A 21,877-nucleotide genomic window follows, 5' to 3' on the forward strand; every position below is an offset into this window, starting at 1 on the left:
CGGGCGGAACCTCCCCCCCCCCGGGATCGCCCCCCCCCCCCCCCCCCCCGGGTCCCCCCCCCCCCCCCCCCACCTGGAGTAGCTGGATGGACATCTGACAGCTGTTCAGCTTCTTCAGAAGGTCGAGGGCCGCTTCCTGTGGGAGGCCACGAGGTGAGGACGGGGGCCATGGCTTCTGCCCCAGGCCCCTTTCTGACACTGTGTGGTGTTGCGGGAAAGAGGGGTGCAGGAGGTAGGGGAGATTGCTCAGCTCCCGGATAAACGTAGCCAAGTGGTCGAAGGATAGGCAAGGGATAGGAAGAAGGAGAGAGGGAAGAAGTTCTGCCCCAGACCAGCTCCCTAACTTCCTCTCCCACCACCCAGCCAGCCTCAGGCCCTCCCTGAGCTGGGTCCCAGCTCTAACCACTCCCCCTCCCCCAGCCTCCGTTCTGCTGTTCCTTCTACTGGGCATGCGCTCTCCTCCGCCTTCTTGTCCTCTTAAAGTAACTACCTCATGGCTTCTTGTTACTGCTTTTGCGTCTGCAACCTCAGCCCCCTGCTTGCCAACTATGAGCTCCTGCAGGGCGAGGACCTTGCTTTTTTTTTTTTTTTTTTCGTAATAGCTTTAATAAGATATAACTGATATGCAATGCGCTGCATGTTTGATGTTTGTGTACACCCGTGAAACCATCATCACAATCAAGAGAAGAACATAGCCGTCATCCCCCAAAGTTCCCTTGTGCCCCCTTGTGATCCCTCCCGCCCTGCACCCCAACCCCAGGACACCAGTATTCTGACGTCAGTCTAGATGCATTTGAAAGGATTTTATATAAAGCATACTGCAGGGGCGCCTGGGTGGCTCAGTCGGTTAAGCCGCTGCCTTCGGCTCAGGTCATGATCCCAGGGTTTGGGGATTGAGTCCCACATCAGGCTCCTTGTCCAGCAGGGAGCCTGCCATTCGGCCTGCTTGTGCTCTCTCTATGACAAATAAATAAATAAAATCTTGTAAAAAAAATAAAATGTACTGTGATGGGCTTTCTCCTTGACTCTGCATAATTGAGATTCATGTATATTGCTGCATAGATCGATATTTCTTTTTATTACTGAGTCATTTTCCATCGCAGAGATGTACCACAACTGGCTTATCCATTCACCTGCTGGTGGGACGTAGGGGTAGTTTCCAGCTGGGCCAAGGAGCATTCACGCACAAGTCCTTGTATGGACATATACTTACATTTCTTTGGGGCAAAGAGGACTGTTTTAGTCTCTGAAACCTCAGGGTTCAGCACACAGCTCGGCACTCCCTGACTGAATGGCTAAAGCAGAGAGCAGAGGTGCAAGAGGTAGAAGGAAGCAAAGGACCTCAGATCTGAAAATCTGCTGCCTGCCAGGCCCCGTGAACCCCTGCCCCATTTCAGCCTTCTCCTTCCTACACCCACTTCCCAGAGGCCATCCCTGCCTCCTGTCCTGAGCTCGGTCCCCTGGGAGCGCCAGCTGACTGTGTCCTGCATGCCCCTTGCCCTGGTCTCAGTGTGTGATTTCAGCTGCCAGCCCCTGCCGGCCAGGCTTCCTTGCCAGGACCGTGTCCCAAGGGCAGCCCTCAGCCTCTCTTGGAACTCGGCCTTGTAGTACATTTTTGGAGGCGTGACCTGCGGACGTGCAAGCGTGTACATAAACGTGTGGGCAAACAACTCTGCGTGCAGCACTAATTCAAGGCTTCCTGGGTGCTGGGCCCTGCCCTCCGTCCTTCACCTGCCTTTGTCTCTTTCACTCTCACCCTGGCCCTGTGAGGCACATACTATCCCTAGCCCCCTTCTTACCAAATTACTACCCCATTTTCACAGATGAGCCACCCAAGGAACAAAGAGATTAAATACTTTGCCCCAAGTTGCAAGACATTGACCTGGGATTCGAACTGAGGCCCCTCGGCTCTAACCACGATACAAACTGCTTCGAGATGGACACGTAGCGACCTTGGAGTGTACGATTACGAAATATGAGTAGGGGCAGTGGCCTGTTGCTCAATGTTTAACGCCCAGTTCTCAAAGAAAAAACCACCTCATCTGTAGTGTTTGTCAATTTCCATCATGTCAATAGTCCTCCCGTGGCCAGTTTCAAGCTACCAACCGATGTCACTGAAGTAAAGGAGGGATGTGCAGAACCATACGCTGTTTCCACCGTATTGATGTGATCCGAGGGAATCAGCTCTAGACCCCAGGTGATAGTGAAGTCAAGTAAAACAATTAGCAGTGATGGCTTTGGAGAGTTTGTTACCTTTGTTTTTAATATAACTTATTTAATTGTAAGTATATCTTTAATTTTTAAGATAATGCTCTACGTAGGGAATATAAAATGGTATTTTATTATTTTTTAGAGATTTTATTTATTTCAAAGAGAAAGGGCGAGAGCAAAAGAGAAAGAGAGAGAGAGAGAGAAGCAGACTCCCCACTGAGCAGAGAGCTCAACGTGGGGCTCGATCCCAAGACCCTGAGATCATGACCTGAACCAAGGACAGATGCTTCACCCATTGAGCCACCCAGGCGCCCCAAGTCGATGGTATTTTAACAGCATCATACGGTGACAGGTGGTGCCATACAGAATGTATAGAGCTGAGGACTCACTATGTCATACACCTGAAACTAAATGTCACATTGGCTGTAAACTATAATCAATTAAAAGAATAAAACAGCGTCTGTATTTCACAGCCAGTTTGGAAAATTCCTGAAAAATCAATAGTGGCTGTGGCTGCAGCTCACCACGGGGCGTGTGTCTCTGTGTGTCCCACTGTACCGCTGGGGGGTGATGGAGAGAAACTGCCAGGAACCCTGAGCGAGAGCTGCCAGCTGTGACTCTCCTTGTACAGGAGCGTGGTGTGCACCCAGCTGTAGCTCTGGTCCCCGCGTGGAGCTGTACATGTGCGGCTCTGAGCAGCAAGTCTGTGTGTCTCTGTGGAATGATGCCCGTATTACAACCTCCGAGTGGGTCAGTGTGGCTGTCTGAGGGTGGTTCTGCGGCACACACATGTGTGTCTTTCTGGAAACATCATGGCCACTGTATCTGGCACGTCGGTGCCTGTGGCTGTGTCTCATACGCAGTTACGTGTGTAGATGCTTGTCTAGCTGTTGCGGTGTGTGGCTGCGTGTGTGCAGCTATGTTTGTTGTGTGTGATCGTGTTGCTGTGGCTGTCGCTGTGGCTCTGTGTCTGAGGCTGCTTCAGCCGGATGCTCACAGCAGCTGACAAAAGCCCTTAGTATGTTGCTGGGACTTCGGTAACTGGCAGCAAACCCCAGGCCTGAGCTGCAACGTGGAGGATCCGTCTTGTTACAGGAAATGTGTCCTCCTCTCCCTAACCGCTGCTGGGCGGGCCCCACTTTTGCTCCCAGAGCAGGCCCCGCCTCTCCCTGCCACAGGCCCAGAGCTTGTGCCCACCCAGATGCTGCCAAGAAACCAGGCGCAGACGTGGCCACGAAGGAGCTCTGTGCTACCGAGACCTTGCATCCAGATGGGGCTCTTTCCTGGACAGAGCTCTGGGTACTTTCACAGGAATCCATCCCATTTCCTCTTCCCATTTCACAGAAGAGGGCACTGAGGCCCAGAGAGGGAAAGCCTAGAGAATGGTGAGCCTAGGACCATACAAGGAGTGAGGGGGAAGCCCAGGGCAAGTCCCCGCCTTCTCAGCCAGAGCTCGACTCCCCCCAAACTGCTTTTCCCCAGGTGTCCCACCACCCCCACCTCCAGCCCAGAGTCTGCGGGCCCAAGCCTGGGGTTAGCCAGGGACAGGTCTATGAGGCAGGATTGAGCTCAGCAGACAGGGGCCTGAGCTCCACCACTTGGAGCTGGGAAAACGCCCTCGGACGCGAGGCTCAGTACCACTGATCTTGGAACTGGGTGGGGTATCCGGGAACCGGGTTGGGGGAGGCTGGGCTTTAAGGGTGACAGGCTCCCAGCACTCCACAGGTTTCGTGTCCCGCCTTGCTGTCCCAAAGGAGGAGTCATTGTCTAACTCTTACTAAACATCCATGCAAGTGCTCTCGAAGGCCTCACATCTCTTCCACACTCACCACTGCCTGCAGTCACTCCTTCCCAGGAGGTAGATAATCTTATCTCTTCTCTCCACGTGAGGAAACTGGCAGACTCTGGCCTTTATATGGACACCCACTCACTGTGCCTGCTCTAGGGCTGCTTGACACAGTCCTTGGTTCTGGTGACTCTTCCTTTTTCCCCATTCTAAAGCTTTCCTTAGGGGCCATCCCTTTCCCAAGCTCCTAGAGTCACAGAATGGGCTGAAAAGCCAGGTCAGGCTCCAGCAGGGACTATTGAGCTCTCAAGGGCTAAGTCGTCCTCTCTTCCCTCTCCAGGTGTGCTCAGGCCCTCCCAGACCCAAGGCCAAGTTTGCTCTGACCAAGCAACCCGGTGGCCACCAGCTTGAGGCAAAGATCATGGTGAGGATCAAACATTAACTTGAAGTTGGCCTGAGAGCCGCAGGCCGCGCAGGTAGGGCCGTCAGTCTGCATTCTCCTCTGGGTCCGGCTCTGCCCTCCAACCCTCCACCCTCCGGGGCCAGGCCTACCGCCAGTCCTCCTTCCCTCCCCGCCCCGAGGGCCCCCGAGGGCGCGCAGTGGCTGCCCGGCACCTGTTCGGCCCCGCCCGCGGGGGCCCCACCCTGCGGCCAAGTTAAGGGAAAGTTCCAAGTAGAACCGCTCCTGGCGCCCGCAGGCTGTGAGGTTGTGGGATCTGCGGTCCCTTCCCTAGATCCGGTCCCCGGGTGAGGGATGGAGGCGGCTCAGCACCCTACATCAGCTCAAGTTTCTTTGCCCCTTCTCGGGCACCCAGGATTTTGCAATCCACACCCCCCGCGCCGTTCCCCCTTCTCCCCCGCCCCGCTGTCGCCACCACTCCCTGGACTTTGCCTTTGAGTCCCCGGACTCCGAAAGTCCTTTTCCAGGTCCCGGTCTTTTCGCTCGCTTTCCCGGGCCCTGCGCAAGCCACCCAGGGCCCCTGAACCCCGCTGGTCCAGAGAGGCGTGCATAAGCCTCGTCTCTGCGGCCCGCGCGATCCTGCCCAGCGCCCTGGGCCGGGCACACGCCCACACCGGGAGTTCGCAGCAGCCCCCAAGTGGCGCTGCGTCCTGCGCCAGCCGCGCCTCCCTCGGGCCCTGGCGTCCCGCACGCGCCTCCCGGGCGCCCGGCCAGCACGCGCCCCCGGGACTCCTGGCTCGCACGCGCCGCGCCTCCTGGGGGCGGGGGCCGTGGCCCAAACTCTGCGGCCTCACCGTGTTCTTCCTGGCGACCATCTTCTCCAGCTTTCTGGCGATCCTCAGCAGCTCCTCTTCCTGGCCCATGCTGTCGCGCGACGCCCGCCGGGGCTAGGGGCGCCGGGGCTGCGGGAGGCGCAAAGGCGGAGGGCGCGCGACCGCGCGGGCCCCAAACCCACACGACGCACACGCCTGCGGGGGCGGGGCTCTCCCCCCACACCCCCTTGGCCCGCCCGCCCCGCAGCCGCAGGGGGGAGGGGTGACGTGCACTAAATATAGACTTCAAGGACTCGCCCGGGCAAAGTTTGCCAGCGCCGGCGGGTTTGGCCTCTCGAGAGGGACGAGGCCGCGCGAGAGAGGGCCCTGCGCCTCGGCCCTTCTGCCGAAGCGAGGTTTGGCAATTGGGGAGGCCGTGGTCCCCGGACGCAAGGGGCTGTCTCGGCAAGCAGGGCGCCTGAGGGTGCCCCAGCGCTCTGGGAGGAGTCCTGGCTCCAGCGACTCTGCACGGTCGCAGCTCCGAGCGGGCGGACCTAGCTCCGTGCCTGCGCCCAAGTGCAGGCAGCTTGCAGCGCTCGGCTCATATTTCGTGCGCGGCGGTCAAATCCAACTCTGCTCTACCGGGGCCCGCTCATTCGTGCACACAGCCTGTGTACACGGGTGCACCCAGGCCCTCTGGTTCCATCGATTTTGTTGGCTGCAGTGAGATGTTGCGTTTCTTAGAAGCTCCCCCGAGTGCAGCAGGCAGGGCTATGCCGAGGACTGCTCTCTGTGTAGTGACGACTTGGGAGATTCTTAGGTGCGCCAAAGTTTGAGAAATACTGATCCGGGTGGATGGGTGCCCCTAATTTATTCAGGGTCAGGCCACCTGCCTCCCCAGGGGGATCGGGTCGGGGGGGGGGATCTTGGATGAAAGGAGTAAAGAGAACTGTGCCCTCACAACTGCACACCCATCTGTGTTCCCATGGAAGGACCTTCTTTCCAAGTGTCTCCAGCACACTCAGGAAGAGTCCTAAACTGGTGAGCATAATTAACACAACATTATCTTTTTGCTGGAAGAGGTGCTTAGGGACCTGGAGGGGAAGCATGAAAAGTGGTCAGTGCATATGCAGAGGGGGGGACACAGTGGCTTGGGGTGTTCAGTGTTAGAGAACTCCATCCCAGCCTTGGTGACGGCTCATCTGGCTTCTAACTGCTGCTGAGTGAGTGACCTGGGAGTATGGTAAGAAGGAGTGAGTTTATCTTCATTCAACAAATGCATTTTGAGTGTCCAGGACTAGTCCCAGCAAACTTGAGGTACAGTCTATAGGCAGGAGAAAACCTAAGGGAATTTGGATGCAATCAAATATATTATCACAAGTGGGGTGAGGGTCAGGAAGAAGTAAGGATGTTTTAAGGACACCTTTGAGAGGACCTGCACCAGTGGAGGTTTCATCTACCCTGAAGAAAGGAAGTTTAATCTTTGGGGCAGAAGTGCGGGGTGGGGGTTGGGCGTGGGAAGGGACTATTCACATAAGGGAGGAAGAAACATTCATTCATTCATTCAACATGTATTGAACACCTACTATGTGCCAGACAGTTCTAGCCCTGGGCATCCAGAGAGGAACAAAACAGTCTTCCTGGAGCTCTGAATGTGCAAAGCTTTGGGGTGGGAGTGGGCTTAATGTGTCAGGGTTGGAAGAACTAAATATTGGCGGGGTTACAGCGTAGAGGTTGGTTTTGGGGGAAGACAGGGCAGAAAGCCAGAGGTGAGTGTGGTCTGACCACACCAGCATTATGGGCCACTTTTAGGAGGTTAGACTTTGTTTGGGATGTGTGGAGGTCTCTTGGTCAACTTCCAAGCAACCTCTGGGTTGAAGGGACAGCTGTCTGTAGTTACTTAGGGTTGCCTTTTTTTTTTTTTTTTTTTAAGATTTTATTTTCAAGTAAACTCCACACCCAATGTGGGGCTCAAACTTATAACCCTGAGATCAAGAGTCACTGACAGCCAGCCAGACGCCCCAGGATTGCCTTGAAAAAAGAAAAAAAGCAGAGCTGATCCTCCTCAAAGTTCCACAGAGTTCCCACGGTGAGTTGTATGACAAGACACCTACATCACTGGGGCTCAAAGGACCCTAAGAAAACATCAAGTCCAACCTCTTCATTGTACAGACGGGAAGACTGAGGCTTAGAGCAGCCCAGGGTTGCACTGCTCAACCGTATCCGACACTGTTGGTACCCGCCGTATTCCCTCTACCTGCCCTCACATGGAGGTCACAGCAGGCTGTTCCTGGACGCACCTCCAACACCTACCCACATCTCGGGATGAGGGCTTCAGAGCAGGCTGAGGTGCTTAGAAACAGACACTCCCAGGCAGGACCCCTCAGCCAACGAAACACAACAAAAGACGTGGTGGCAAACACACCAATTTTTTCACTTTCAGTGGGACAACTCAGAGATTTGTTCTTTTTTATTCTTTTTTAAACCAATTTCTATGCCCAACATGGGGCTCAAACTCATGACCCCGAGATCAAGAGTCACATGCTCTACCAACTGAGCCAGCCAGGTGCCCCGAAGACATGTTCTAATCAATAGTCTCTGGAAGGTCCTGAAGATAAGCCCTAGTTTGCAGGAGCCCCTCATTAACACACCCCCTATTGCTTTTTGACCCAGTATTCCACTCCCTACTTCCTCTTTATATTTCCTGGGATCACCTTGCAAACTATAAACCCCTTGCTTCCAGAACTTTGTCTCAGGAGACCGCAAACTGAGACAAGGGCTGTGGTCAACCTAAACTGCTGGCCTTCTGGCTCCCTGGCCAGCATGGGGGTTTTTAACCCACGTACTGTTAACATTCTAGTTAGGATGATCCATTGTTTTGAGGGCAGAGCTGTGAACTGGAGGGTGGTCACCAGGGTCTCTGACCTTTAGCCACTGGATGCTAGTAGTACCTTCCAGTTGGCAACCATCAAAAAAGGTCTCTATGTTGCCAAACCTCCCCCTGGGGGCAAAACCACCCCTGGGTGCAAACCCCTGTTCATGCCGCGGTCTTCCTTAGTAGGTCCAGAGAAAGCATTCCAGGCCCTAGGATTCCCACCCTTTCCCTACTGTTCTTCAGATCCCACAAATGAAGCCACTGAATTTAATGCAAAAAAAAAAAAATCTTTTATTAGAGATGAGTGAGATAACAAGTCTGAGATGAACAAAACCAGATGCTGGAGGCCCAGAAGACTACCCCATTGGGATCCGTGGGATCCCAGACCAGGCCGGTCTCCAGCATACACAGCCCCGCCTCCCAGGCCAGATTGCTTCATTGGCCATTGGCACTCTCTGGCCTCTCCTGTTTGGCCTGACCCATCCCTGCCAGGGCTCAGCGCCGGGTGCCCATGAAGCCGCCTTAGAGACTGATGATGGCTTAGCTGTACCTGTTTTCTAATATGGGGCTGAAAGTCATGGTGACACTTCTGGGACTGGGAAGCAGAATCTGAGCCCTTCCTTCCCATTCCTATTATTCCCCTTCCTCCTTTCTTAGCTCTTTCCTCCCCCAAGACTGGAAGGCTTCTGAGTTGACCAAAGGAAAAGGAGAGCAGGGAAGATCAATCATCCCAGACCATTCCTTTCCCTCCTGTTACATCAAGGACAGTAGGCAAATGGGGGGCTACGCTGAGCCTGCTTCCTGGCTGAGGAATAGAGCAGAGGTCCCCAGGAGGGCTATGCGGTTCCTCAAAAGGAGTGCTAGTGCTTATTTACTTAACAGCCGGTACAGCACGAGCAGTGGCCAACCAGGATGGATGCGAGCCGCAGACAATGCAGCGTCCCATCGGTATCAGGCAGCTGATTGCCTGTCTGCCCCTGGGCCCGGGACCATCCCCTGGAATCTAGCCCTGCTGATTGCCAAACCCAGCCTTTGGGACCAGTGACCCAGCAAGGGGCCACATCTGCAAGACCCTTGTCTTACTTGTGTGGCATCTGGACGTAGAGGAAAACCTCAGTAAAGTACTAGACTAACAAACGTCCAAAAAGACGGCCCCTTGGCTGGCAGAATCCCTGGTCTGGATGATGAAGGTGGGCTGGCCCTACTCTTATGGAGCCCCCAGACTGACGGAAGAAAGATATTCTGGTCTGATGAGAGACTGAGGGTTCTGCAGCTAACGGTAGCTCATGAATACTCAGACCCAGCTAATGAGCTCCTGGGGTGGGGACAGGATAGAGGGGAAGGAACTGCCATCAGCCCGAATATGGAAGGGCCCCGTATCCTTGGAGGGGGCACGGGCCCACGGCAGGGAGGAAGGCCAGCCACAGAGGCACAAGGTACAAACAGACCAAGACCTAAGGTAATGGAGAACTCAGTTCCCCGGTCTTGTGGGCTCAAGTCCTAGCACTGAACATTGGGGTCCCACGTGGGCGCTAGTTCTGGCATGCAAAGACGAGCAAGGAGCTAGTCTTGCAAAAGCTGTGCAGAGTTTCCAGGAGAAGCCCTCTCCTGGAGTCCTCTCCTTCAGTGAAGCCAACCTGGGGAGAGAAGAATGAAAACTGACATGTTCCGAGTACCTATATTACATAGCACCTCAGTTCCACCACCGTCCTATCATGGATAGATGAAATTATCCCCATTTCACAGACAACGAAACTGAGGCTTGAAGGAGCAAAGCCACTTTTCCAAGTCCTCCATGTCCTACAGTCCAAGCTCTTCTTATCACACATGTGCCACCAACATGCATCTGCTAAATGCTGGGGGCTGATACCTGGTTGTGGACACAGATTGGGGTCTGGCACCTGACTTTGATGGACTGAGGATGACGATTCCTCAGAGAGGCCCAGCTCCTGCCCCTGCTGTCTCTGACTCCCAGCACAGCAACCACCGCCACCCCTGAGGGATCCCCAGGGGAACCGTGGCTTCGTGCTCAGCCCAGCTGGCTCTGTCCTGTGCCCACTCCCAGGATTCCCAACTAACTATGGGTGACTGTGAAAGATGTCACGATTCAGCAGGGAGAGGGCGGATTCAGGGTGACAGCTCTTGCCTTGTCCCTGTCACACGCCTCTCTGCCTGGGAGTGGCCTGTCTGGGAGGATTCAGGAGACTCTCCTATACAAGGGGACAGCTGGCAAGCCAAGGGCTGCTCTCCAGCCACCCTAATCCTGCCTCATCTGTAGGGAAGTGAGCCCCCAGTCTGGCTGACACAGGTCTGCTCATCTTCCCCTGGAGAGAAGCCCCAGCTCGGGCCCCCTCACCTCTGCCGTCCCTCAAGACCTGGGCTCTCCCCAGCTTCATGAGTCCCGGGCTGGAGGGGGAAGGGGGCACACCAGCGCAAGGGACTGGCCGAACTGTGGCCACCCAGCCTCCTATAGACTCTGGCCATGGGCAGAGGTCCCCATGACCCCACCCCACCCATCTACTGTTGACCAACTCTGCCTCCCACATGTCCTGCCACCACCCCTCGAACCACAGTCCCAGAGCTCATACCAGCATGTTCCTTGTGGGCAGAGGCTGCCTGGCTGAGGGACAGTCTTCCAGGCTCCAGCCCACCCCGCCGATACGAGCGAGTGCTCTCGGAGCTGGAAGGCAGGGAAAGGCCAAGATGACCTCATGCCGAGAGCCTCTTAGAGCGGGGACAAAGAGCTCAGGTATCGGCTGGGGACTGAGACAAGCGGGGACAGTGTCCTCCAGGGTCCTGGCTGGGCCCATCACAGGCTACAGAGGCCTGGAACTGGAGCTTTCCTGTGTCTGCTCTCCAGACTCAAGACCAAAGGCGTTGAGTACAGGGAAGGGAGGACTGGATTGTGGGTTGGCAATGGGACATGGCAAAGATCCCACCGAGAACCTCTAGAAGAAGCCACACAGGCGGGACTCAGCCTTTTCTACCCCATCTGCAGCAGTGTGAGTTCTAGGCTCCTTCCCAGCCCTTCAGGCTGGACTCAGGGCAGGTGTATGAAGGGCGAAGGGTCCCCTCACCCCCCAGTCGAAGGCCAGCGTGTTATGTTAGTTGTGGGCCTCGGAGCTGGGAGGTGTCCCAGTCTTTAGGCAGCCACCATTTACAGGTGGGGAGCTAGACGATGTACATAGGGGTCAGGAAAAACTTGCTCAGCGGCAAAGCTGGGCTCTTACCTGAACCTGACTGGGGGATACATCTCTGCAGGGGTGCCTCCAGAGGTCAGGCTGGGTCGGGAGGGGCCCTCCTCAGAGCTGGGTGGGGTCTGGCTGGGCCCTGCAGCATCCACGGGGTTTGTGAGGGTGGAAGAGGTGGAGGCTGGACGGCCCAGGCTCTCAGGGGCCCCGGAGGGTTCACAGCTCAGGCTGGGGACTTCAGAACGATCTGGAATCAGAAGTGATAAAACCTGGGGCGCCTGAGTAGCTCAGGGGGTTGGGCCACTGCCTTGCTCAGGTCATGATCTCAGGGTCCTGGGGTTGAGCCCCACATCAGGCTTTCTGCTCAGCAGGGAGCCTGTTTCCTCCTGCCACTCTGCCTACTTGTGATCTCTCTCTCTCTGTCAAATAAATAAATAAAATCTAGAAAAAAAAAAGATTTATAAAAAAAAGAAGTGATAAAACCTGTCTTTATGTCTTACTCTGTTCTCAATGTCGAAGCAGTCCTTGGCCGCTAGGGCCTATCACAGCTGCCCCCACTGCCACGCCCCCCCATCTGGCGTTCCCCTCCAGCTTCTCCCCACTCTGCTTGGGTCTCATGGGCTAGTGACGCACTGTTTTTGCTTCTGCTACCCTGGGTCCTCACTCTGGACTCCTCTGCTCACCTGTCAGGCTCAGCTCAGGTGCCGACAGGACAGGACGCCCTCCTCAGCCACCCCTCGGTCCCAACAGGACATGCTCCCTCCTTCCCCTGAGCTCCCAGAACAAGCTTCTTCATTCAGTCAACAAACAGTTCTTGAGGCCAGCCAGGTGCCGAAATACTAGTCCCAGAACACTCCAATCCCTGTGCTTTTGCAATTTACATCCTTCGTGGGGTGGGGTTGGGGATTTACATTCTGTACCGTCGTGTCTGATATTGTAATGAGTCACATTCTGGCTGTTATCTCCCCCACTAGACTGCGTCTCAGGCACCCAGTGGATGGTCAGTACGTGCTTCTCTGCCTTTTTACTTAAGCGTAGCATTGAGGAATCTGGAATAAGACAGACCTGGGTTGGGATCCCACATCGGGGACTTAGCTGTGGGCTCTTGGACACGTGACTTAACATCTCTGTTCCTTTACCTGCAATCACCTCTACCTGACAGGTGATTGCAAGGGCGGGAGGGGGGCGTGGACTACCGCACACAGCCTTAGCTCAGTGTGCCAGCACACGGCAGACCGTCCATGAACAGTATGGGGAGCACTTTTCCGGGTGGCTGGCCATACCTCCGCTGGCATGTCCTGCACGCCCTTGGACCATGGTCCGAGAAGGGTTTTTGACTGGCAAGGGTGGGGGGCAGGCCTCACTCTGGCTCTGAGGGGCAGCTGATCCCAGGTTGGCGATGGTCTCATAGGTTTTATTGCTGAGGTCGACCCTCCCGCTGGCCCAGCGGGCCTGGGCTGGGGGCTTCAGAGGAGAGCGCTGCAGGGGCAAAAGAATGGGAGAAAGGATGGTCTGGTTCCTCCAGTTCAGCCCTGGCCCTCCCCCTGCCAGGCCCAATCGGGCTCCTTCCATGGACTAACAAAGGCCCGAGAGACGGGGCCGGGACTCACCTTCTCTTCCTCGTCCTCCTCACTGTCAGAGCCAGGCTCAGGGGAGATTCCCCAGTTGTAGTCCACGTGCAGAGGGAAGGTGAGGGTCCCAGCCTGGGCCTGCTCCAGCTGCCAATAACAAGGTCCTGGCAGTTTAGAGGGTCAGGGGCTCGGCAGAGAGACAGACAGGGTAAGGGGCTTCCCCTCCTTTCCTAGACCTCACCAGCTCCTCACATTCCTTGTGCTGCTTCTTCCTGGCTATGTCCAGAGCTGTCTCTCCTGCCTCGTTCACTGTGAGGGGTAAAGCCAAGGGTCACGGTCAAGGTCAAATGCATTCTAGCTTAGAGGTTACGATGGGCCTCTGAAATCAGACTGTGTTTGAATCTTGGCTCTGCTACTTCCTGGCTGTGTGATCTTGGGCAAGTTACCTAGCGTCTCTGGGCTTTGATTTTCTTATCTATAAAATAAGTGTAATACTTGTAACCTCCTGACGAGCTGTCGTGAGTACTAAAGGAGTTACTATGCCGGTAAATAGTGGCTATTATAATCATTATTATTTGCGTTCGGCTAGTATTTACTTGGTTAGCTACTTTCAGAAACATCATTTTATGTTCTTTGCAGGTCTGCCAGGTCAGTGGTATTATACCCACTTTACACACGAGGAAGCTGAGGTTCAAGAGATGAATGGACAAATTCCAAGGTCACAGAGGTGGTCAGAGGCATGCCGGGATTAGAACCCCAGTCTGTCTGCAAAGTCTGTGCTTGTTACCCACTCCCTTGGTCAGGGAAGAGGGCAGGAAGTTCCACACCAGGGGGAGGAAAGAATGAAAGTCTGCTGGGGGACGTGCTGGGAGCCCTACCTGTGCCGAGCGAAGCTCTCCCTTTCAGCAGCAGCTTGAGGCAGTCAGGTTGGTTGTAGAGAGCAGCCCAGTGCAGAGCGCTGTTCCCGTCAGCAGCCTTGGCATCCGGGTGACCTCTGTCGGGGGAAGACAGGGAGGCAGGAAGGGGAACAGACAGGGGAGGAGGGTCAAAGTCAGGGAGAAAAAGAGGGAGGGGGAAGGGTTGTGGAGAAGAGAAAGGAACAGGACGGGGGGAGAGGAGGATGAGGAGGTGGGCAGATGGGCAGGGGCGCTCTCACCCATTCTGGATGATGAAGTCCACCAGGGGCAAGGAGGCAGGGCTGGCGACTCTGATGGCCAAGTGCAGGGCAAGCTCTCCAGGTGCCTGGGTACATGTCCACACCTCTGAGATTCCCCCAGTTCACCTGCCCCCAACCCAGTATCACCCTTTTGAACTCTTGCTGCCCCCCGACATCTCCAGATATAAACCTGCCTGAACCCTGATAGAGGAGACTGCAGAGAGGGAGACTCGTGTTTGCGAGGAGAGACCCTTCCTCCATGCTTCCTTCTGTGGCTCTGCCTCCTCTTGCTCCCAGTTACACGTGCTTCCCAAATTCGGTTCTTAGCCCCGGCCTTGCTCTCTCTGCTCCTCTCTCTCGCTGGTCCCCCGGGAGCTCAGCTAACCTCAGGCTGTCAGCTCTCACTCATGTGAAGGCTGTTCCAAATTCTTACCTCATCTAAGTGCTGCACCCTCACTGCCCACTGGACAGTCCCACTAAGATATCAGACAGTTCAAAGACGACATCCATTGTTCATCTACAGTCAGCAACTCCTGCCAATTTAACCTTGCAGATGTCTCTGACACCCTTCCCCTCCCAACTCCCTGGCTCATGGGGTATTTGCTACCAGAATCACCAAGGCAACAGGCTTCCCTGACCTAATCTGACCCACCTTTACCCATGTCCAAGGTTAGTCAAGGAAAAAGAAAGATACTAACATTTCTTGCACACTTATTATGCGCTTGGCCCTTTACACTACATGCTTCATTCTCACTTCAACCCTGGGGTGCTATCATCCACTCATTTCACAGATGAGAAACGGAGGCTCAGAGAAGTGAAGTCACCTGTTCTAGATCACACAGCTAGGAAAACACAGAGCCAGGACTCTGGCCCAGGTCTGCCCCATGGAAGTGCTCTGTCCCATTTACCCCTCCAACAGGTGGGGTTTGAACAGATGGGGGGGGGGGGCAGAGGAGAGTGACAGCTGGTCCTGGAGAAGGACTGGGGAGTATGAGAGGGGGTGGGATATAGGTGGCCCTTGGACGGGGTCCTCACCTGTCCCTCAGGCCCAGGCAGCAGCTGTCCAAAGTCCTGCCCATTAGCAAAGGCCTCCAGTACTGACAGGAGGTCCCGGTTGCAAATGGCCGTTCGGAGTCTCTGAGGCTCGGGTGTGGACCGGCGGGCAAACCTGTGTTCCACATACTTGGCCACGATGTAGTCCCTGCGCGTGCTCCTGCCGAAGTCAACCTTAGTCTCAGAGCATGGGCTGTTTCCACTCAGCTGACCCCTGAACCATCCCAGAGGAGCTACGGATCTACCCCCCGCCCCATGTCCTGTACTCGTCCAGATCTGCGGCTCCCTTCTCCCTAGACTTCTGGCCCAAGATCCTCCTGAGACTACAGGAGCTGGAGAAGCAGAATCCCCAGCCAGGACGAACGGCCCGACCCCCATCTGAGAATCCCCTTACATGTCACTCTCAGCTGAGGGTTTAGGGCCGCCTTGTGCGGGCAGCTGGGCCTCCATCACCTCATTGAAGCGCGTGTTTCCGATGTTCAAGGCCAGCTGGAGTCGCAAGAAAGAGGTGGGGTAAGACCGGTGCTTTAGGACAGCGCCCCTGGAGGACCGAGCCAGCAGAGGCCGGACCCGACCCTCCCCTTTCCGGATCTTAAGGATCCTGCCCCACCTCGCCCCGCCGCCTAGCGCAAAACCCTAGGGCAGAGCCAGTCGGCCCAAGCCCCGCCCCGACTAAGCCCCGCCCCAACACCCCTCTGGCCCCGCCCCGCCCTCACCAGCAGCTCGGAGGGGCCCAGAAGGTCCAAGGTGAGGGACTGCATGCGCGAGAAGCGCACGCCCAGCTCGCGGTGGACGCCCGAGCACTGGATGCAGGTGAGCACGCCCAGGTTGGTGCTGAGCCACGTGGGGTCTGCAAGAGAGAGCGGCTCGTGCCTGAAGGCGCCGGCCCTTCCCCTCCGCCGCCAGCTCCCTCCTCTCTCCCCACCCCTCGCTGGCCCACCTGCAGCCCCGCAGTCGCAGCACTGGCCATTCCCGGGCCTGCTCTTCACCTCGGCGATGAGCAGCTTCGTGAGGTCCTGGGGCTCCCCGTCCAGCCCGGCGCCCCCCCAGGGTCCCGGGCCACCGCCGCTGGGCTCCGCGAGGAAGGCACTGCTCAAGGCCTCATCCTTGCTGTTCTGTAACACTGACACCCACCTACGGAAAGGGTGCGAGGGGGCATGGGAGTGATACCCGCATGGGTGGGGACACCTGGCTGGGAGGTAGATGAGGCTTCCCTGTCCCCACCCCCAGGTTGTCTCCAGCTGGGAGGGGAGTGGGGAGAGATGCGGGGGGCTTAGAAAGGGGGGAGGGTGGTGTCACTCACGCCTCACACTCATGTTCATCTTCTGCCTGGAAGTGGTATGTCCTGTTGTCTATGGGGAGAGGGGGTATGTTTGGCCCAGAGAAATGCAAGGAGCCCTCACCCAGCTGGTGGGGTCGAGGTGGAACGTTGTCCCCAGTGTCAGAGACACTGACCCAAGGCTCACACCTAATTCCCCTGTATCAGAAAACAGAGTCCTGGACCAGGTCCCTGGCCCCACCCGTCTGACCTCCATCCACACCTCTTCATCCCCTGACTCCTACACCCCTCACTTTCTGGGGCTCCCTTCCAGACTCTGCCTAGCTGGGAGCTGGGGGGCAGGCAGATAACCATGGGCAAGGATAGTGGCTGGCAGCATGGGCTGTTTCTCAGAAGTCACCTCCAAAGGAGGATCCTACCAAGGCCCTCCTCTTCCAGGACCACCCCCCCAACCCCAGCTCAGAGACAGGGTATACTCCAAACCTACTGCCACCACCCCACGTGGGCCGTCAGCCTCCTGTCTAGTCTCCCTGCTCCCCAACTCCCCCTTCCTCAACCTGTACCATCCGCCAGACTGTTGTGCCCAAGGTTCTGATCTCATCAGGCCACCCCCTCTTCAGGACCCTCTGTGGCTCCCTATTGCCAGAAAATAAGGTCTGAAACTTTAAGAGGCATTCCCAGGCTTTATCTCACACCACTCTCCTCTGCGAACTCTGCACTCTGGTCAGCCTGGTCAGACCTACTCTCCTACTCCCGTGCCTTTCATCATGCCAGTCCTGTCTCCTGAAACGTCCTCCCCCAAACTCAGCGATCTCTGTCCTTCAAGGCTACACTCAAAGGCTCTCTCCTCCAAGTAGCCTTTCCTGATTGCCACAGCAGGGCAGGCCTTCTCCTCCTTTATCTTTGACAGTGCTATATCTGTACCTCTCTTCTGAATACTCCCCATCATCTTACTGGATCCCCACATCACATCCTTGCCAGAGAGAGCTGCCCTCGAATGAGATCTAGGTCTTTCTTAGCCTGCACTGACCCCCACGTAAAACCTGGCACCAAAGCCTCCAAAGGATGAAGAGTGAAAATGTTAAATAATAACTTCCAAAGCTGAATTACCCAAATCCATTTAAATATACTTTACAGAAATAATCATACTTAATGTGGGATGAAGGTACATTTTAATATTTAATAGTCTGTGGAGTAAAGCCTCTAAAAACAGCGTCCAGGGCCTCAGGTGTCTGATGCCTGCAGGGCCAGCCGTCTGATAAACACACTGGGGACTGGACACGGGGCCCTAACTGAAGCCTCCAGGGAGCCGGCAGGTCTCTTAGAGATGCGCTGGGCAGTTGTAGGGAGGAGACGGGGAGTACTCACGGGTCACCAGGTCAAAGCACTTTTTCTCCTCAGGGTTTGGCCTCACTTGGCACGTCAGCAGGGTCAGCTTCACTGGGGGCCGGTTTATCTGTGGGAATTTGGGGAGAGAGGACACATGTGCCCCTCTGGGTCTCCCAAACTCGCAGGCCTCCATTTTCCCAGTCTGTTAAATGGGCATAATTGTCCTGTTCCGGTTCATGTCTTCCCTCTTCCAGCGCCTCAGGGATGTGGAGTGTGGGCCAAGATTAGGTTGAGAGCTTTGAGTCCCAGCCTTCCTCCCACAGGGGGTCTCCAGGGATCTGGATCCAGGTTTGGGGGCCAGGGCTGGAGGGAGGGTTTGACACTTGTTTGTTCAGAAGTGAAGAGAGGACCTATCGATCGTGCCCCCTCCAGGCCTCACCGTGCTGTGGGAGATGGTCAGGCAGCCATACTTGACTCCACACTTCCTTTTCTGCCAGACTCTTCGAATTCTAGAGCCCAGAGGGATAGAGAGACACTGACCCAAGGCTCACACCTAATTCCCCCATATCAGAAAACAGAGTTCTGACCAGGTGCCTGGCCCCACCTGTCTGACCTCCAGCCACACCTCTTCATTCCCTGACCCCTACACCCCTCACTTTCTGGGGCTCCCTTCTGATGGTGGAGATGTAGTCTTGCCCTAAGGTACCTCCCAGTCTGATGGGGGAAACAGAGCCCCCACTCTCTGGGAATCCTGACTCTGAAGGGAATCCTGACTCTGAAGGGAATCGTGACCCTGGCCTTCTGAGAGCCACTAGTCTGATAAAGGAGACACAGCCCCGGACTTTAGGGAACTCCCAGACTGAGAGGAGGATCAGGCTCTCGACCACAACAGCTGCATTATGATTAAGGATAAAGCAAGATAAATATTGAGACCCCCCCCCAAATAAATTTGGCAAACCCACGATCCAAAGCTACTTAACACTTCTTCAAGAAGTAAATATTAATTAGTATACCAAAGTTATTATTCTCTGATAAAAACTGATTAGTCAGGAGAAATGGGAACATCCCATGGAGGCTTTGCATTTTACACACTGATTTTTTTTTACACCAGGGAGCAAGGCACAGTCAACACTTTCATTTCCAGGCATACTCAGTATATTACAGAGGTTCAACGGAAGGGCACGGGGATGGTCTAGGGCATAATAAGTGCTCAGTAACTGCTAGCAGCTGCTTTTATTCTTTTTCAAGTCAGGAACAACCAGTGACTTCTAGGAGAAGTTCACGTGCTTAGGATTTGGAGGATTTTGCATTGCTAGAGTGGAGGGTCCTGGAACCCGCAGAGTCTACGTAAATGATGAGATCGGCTCCCCCGGGCAGGTCCCCCTACTGTCATTTACTGGCCGTGTGGCTTTGGGCAAGTTAGTCAAGCTCTCGGGGTCACTTACCCGTCACTCTTCTTGTAGAGAAAGCCCACCTTCTCTGTCCCAAACTGCTTATTGCCTTGGTGCTGATGGATGCTGTAGCCGCCGCCACCGCCTCCCGAGTTCTTCCGGCTCAGAGTCTCCTGTTCCTCCGACATGCAAAGGAGACCTTAGGGCGTCTGGGTGGGCAGAGCCTCATTCTGCAGGGGTCCCTCTCTCCCTCCCTCCACAGCGGGCCTTGGGAGAAGGCGTACACTTGGGGATGATTCACGGGGGCTGACCTCTCTGCTGTCAAGCTGCAGTGTCCCACGGAGGGAGTCCCGAAGCCGGATCAGCTTCTGGAGCTCCTCCTCTTGGGCTTGACGCAGCTGTGGAACAGAGGACCCCTCCGTCAGCCAGCAGACGGGTCAGGCGCACGGCCCAGACCAAGACGAGCAGGGGCCAGCTCTCCCCACCCTCAGGCTCCCCCCGGAAAGACAGGGGCTTGACCAGGTCCCCAAGGCCAAGGCCCAACTTACCGCATGTACAGAGGCTGCCAGCTTCTCTATGAAGGGGGACAGGCTCTGAGCAGCCTTCCAGCCATCTTGGAAAAAGCTAAGAGGTGTGAGGCCCAGCAAGGGATGAGAACGATGAGAAAGAGAGAAGCAGGACGTGTGGGAGAAGGTGCTCCAAGGATCGCGGGGCACCTGGGGCAGTGCTCTCTATCCGGCGGGAGCCCGCTCTCTGGAGCCCAAGTTGTCTGGGTCTAGATCCCACTTACTAGCTGGGGGATGTTAGTAAACCTCAGGCTTAGTTTCTGAGGAGAAAATGGGTTGCTGGGGATTGAGAGGGAGCCAATGTGTAAGAGAAAGTACTTAGCGCCTGATACACGGTTTACACCCCCTTAAGGGAAGCTGTACAAAGCATCACCAAGGCACAGAGTTCTCCAGGGCCTGCCAGACCCTGGGGAGGGGCCTTGTTTTGTGTTGCCTGAAGGGTTAAGGGGCAAGGACCATGGTGTGGGGGCTGGGGACAGGGCAAAGACCTACTTGTGCTGGGCGTGGAAGAACTTGATGAGGCTCTGCAGGAAATCGGGCCCCTGCTTCAGCTGGCTCTCCCCGGCTCTCAGCAGATACTGGGGAAAGAGCAGGGCCAAGCACGCAGTTGTGAGCTGAAGCGGAATCTTGGGGGCCAGGGGGCTGCCGTCCCCATCCCGGGCCATCACTGAACCTTGGTGCCATCCCTCTGGGCCAGAACCTGTGACTTGGCCCCCCTGGGGGTTCAGGAGACGAAGGCAGGAAGACGTACCCACCCCGCCCTCACCCCTGCAGCATCCTTACCTCACACATGTGCAGCTGGAAGACGCGCCGCTCTCTCTGAGTGTCCTGGGCCACCTCCCCAGGCGTCCCTCCTGTCACCCGGGCCCGGTCCCTCTCCTTCTCCAGCCTGGCCCTAGGCCCCAAGGAAAGAGAAACCTGAACAACTCTCACTGGGGCCCCTTTCATGTCCCACCACCTCCCCATGCTCCTCTCTGCCACGAGCACACGAGAGCGAGGGGGCTTCCCGTGCGCCAGCCGTGTGGCAGGGTGGGTACAGCGGTGAACGAGGCAGATTTGGGAACCCACGGGCTGGTGGGGGAGAATGACGTGGATCCGATCCCAGGCATCAAGAGAGTCATGAAAAGCTAAAATGGGGATCTGACCACGGGCTGCTCAGGAAGCGCTGCTCGAGGTGAGAGCTGAGGTCTGTGGAGTTGCCAGGAGGAAGCTAGGAACATCAGACCCTGTGATGGCTGGAGACAGGAGGCCTCAGGGCTCAGGAGTAGAGGCAGAGAGGAGGTGGTTCCCAGTAAGGGACAGAGGGGCCAGGTCACACAGGGCCTGGTTCAGATCATGTCAGGGTTCCCAAGAGCAGTGGGAAGGAATGGAAGGTTTTTATGCAGGAAGTGATGGGCTTAGATGAGGGCCAGGTGAGGTCTGGGGTGACCAGTGTGATTTTGCTGGGAGGGGTTTAGGACCACATGGCTTAAGGGATCACCAAGCGCCTTCATGCTCTGAGCCATGGAACCTCCCAGGTAAAGCTTAGCAAACCCTTCTTTTCTTTGTGAGTGAAGACGGGGCCTCTTGGGCTTGCAGCTGAGAGCAACCTGGGCCTTGCCCCCACAGATGTCCAAGGTTGGCTGTTTTCCCTCTTCAGGGATGGGTGTATCTGTTTAAATGATTTCCTGGAAATCCCACACCCAGCAGCCCACCCACTCTCAGCCCGGGGGTGTTTCCACATCTGGGGCTGGGCACCTGTCACCACAATTCCTCTGTCAACGATACCTCTTGCTTATCAGTGGTGATTTCAAGTAGGTGCCAGCCCCAAGCAAAGATGGTTGTGGGATACATGACAAATGTCACTCCCCTCCCCCCTTTGGTCTCCCCATCTGCAAAATGGGGATCCTTCTCTGTACCCAGATGAGAGAGAGGACACAGCAGACTCAGCACACAAAAGACCCTACAGCTATTATTATCACAGGTCCCTGTAGGCCTTAGTTTTCCCATCTGTAAACTGGGGAAGCAATGGCCTAGGCGCCGAGTTCATTCTGGCTTTAAAGTTCCAGGCCCCCCTGAGGTCAGGCCTCTGAGGTAGTGTTTATACTCAGAATCTGTCCCTGGAGACCCAGAGAGCAGCTTCTCAACCCTGGAACTACAGATACTTTGATCAGATGATTCTGATGTGGGGGGCTGTTCCGTGGATGTAGGATGCTTGGAACCTCTACCCACAAGGTTCCTGTAGCCTCTCCCAGTTTTGACAACCAGAGATATCTCC

General features: G+C 55.8%; 2 protein-coding genes across 3 annotated transcripts in view; both read right to left on the reverse strand.

Moving 5' to 3' along the window:
* Positions 1 to 5,467, reverse strand: part of TCEA3 (transcription elongation factor A3) — a 37,009-nt gene extending 31,542 nt beyond the window's left edge. Inside the window, exons 1-2 of one of the 2 annotated variants that reach the window (XM_059376609.1) lie at positions 5,252 to 5,465; positions 74 to 136 (exon numbers count right to left, since the gene is read on the reverse strand). In XM_059376609.1, coding sequence (XP_059232592.1) covers positions 74 to 136; positions 5,252 to 5,320 — 132 coding nt within the window. In that variant the 5' untranslated portion in view covers positions 5,321 to 5,465. Of the gene's footprint in view, positions 1 to 73; positions 137 to 5,251 lie in introns of both variants that reach the window. The other variant, XM_059376612.1, reaches the window with a different exon arrangement.
* Positions 5,468 to 8,334: 2,867 nt separating this feature from the next.
* Positions 8,335 to 21,877, reverse strand: part of ASAP3 (ArfGAP with SH3 domain, ankyrin repeat and PH domain 3) — a 48,117-nt gene continuing 34,574 nt past the window's right edge. The window contains 22 exon segments of the mRNA XM_059376613.1: positions 8,335 to 9,685; positions 9,688 to 9,721; positions 10,673 to 10,720; positions 10,722 to 10,764; positions 11,315 to 11,522; positions 12,559 to 12,754; positions 12,886 to 12,993; positions 13,088 to 13,155; positions 13,725 to 13,840; positions 14,003 to 14,088; positions 15,038 to 15,215; positions 15,450 to 15,544; positions 15,772 to 15,905; positions 15,996 to 16,189; positions 16,359 to 16,407; positions 17,703 to 17,790; positions 18,103 to 18,172; positions 19,109 to 19,227; positions 19,366 to 19,452; positions 19,603 to 19,678; positions 20,113 to 20,198; positions 20,404 to 20,515. Of these exon segments, the coding sequence (XP_059232596.1) occupies positions 9,648 to 9,685; positions 9,688 to 9,721; positions 10,673 to 10,720; positions 10,722 to 10,764; positions 11,315 to 11,522; positions 12,559 to 12,754; positions 12,886 to 12,993; positions 13,088 to 13,155; positions 13,725 to 13,840; positions 14,003 to 14,088; positions 15,038 to 15,215; positions 15,450 to 15,544; positions 15,772 to 15,905; positions 15,996 to 16,189; positions 16,359 to 16,407; positions 17,703 to 17,790; positions 18,103 to 18,172; positions 19,109 to 19,227; positions 19,366 to 19,452; positions 19,603 to 19,678; positions 20,113 to 20,198; positions 20,404 to 20,515 (2,233 nt within the window). The 3' untranslated portion in view covers positions 8,335 to 9,647.

The sequence above is a fragment of the Mustela nigripes genome, chromosome 14, assembly GCF_022355385.1.
Source record: "Mustela nigripes isolate SB6536 chromosome 14, MUSNIG.SB6536, whole genome shotgun sequence".
In the NCBI taxonomy this organism is placed as follows: domain Eukaryota; kingdom Metazoa; phylum Chordata; class Mammalia; order Carnivora; family Mustelidae; genus Mustela; species Mustela nigripes.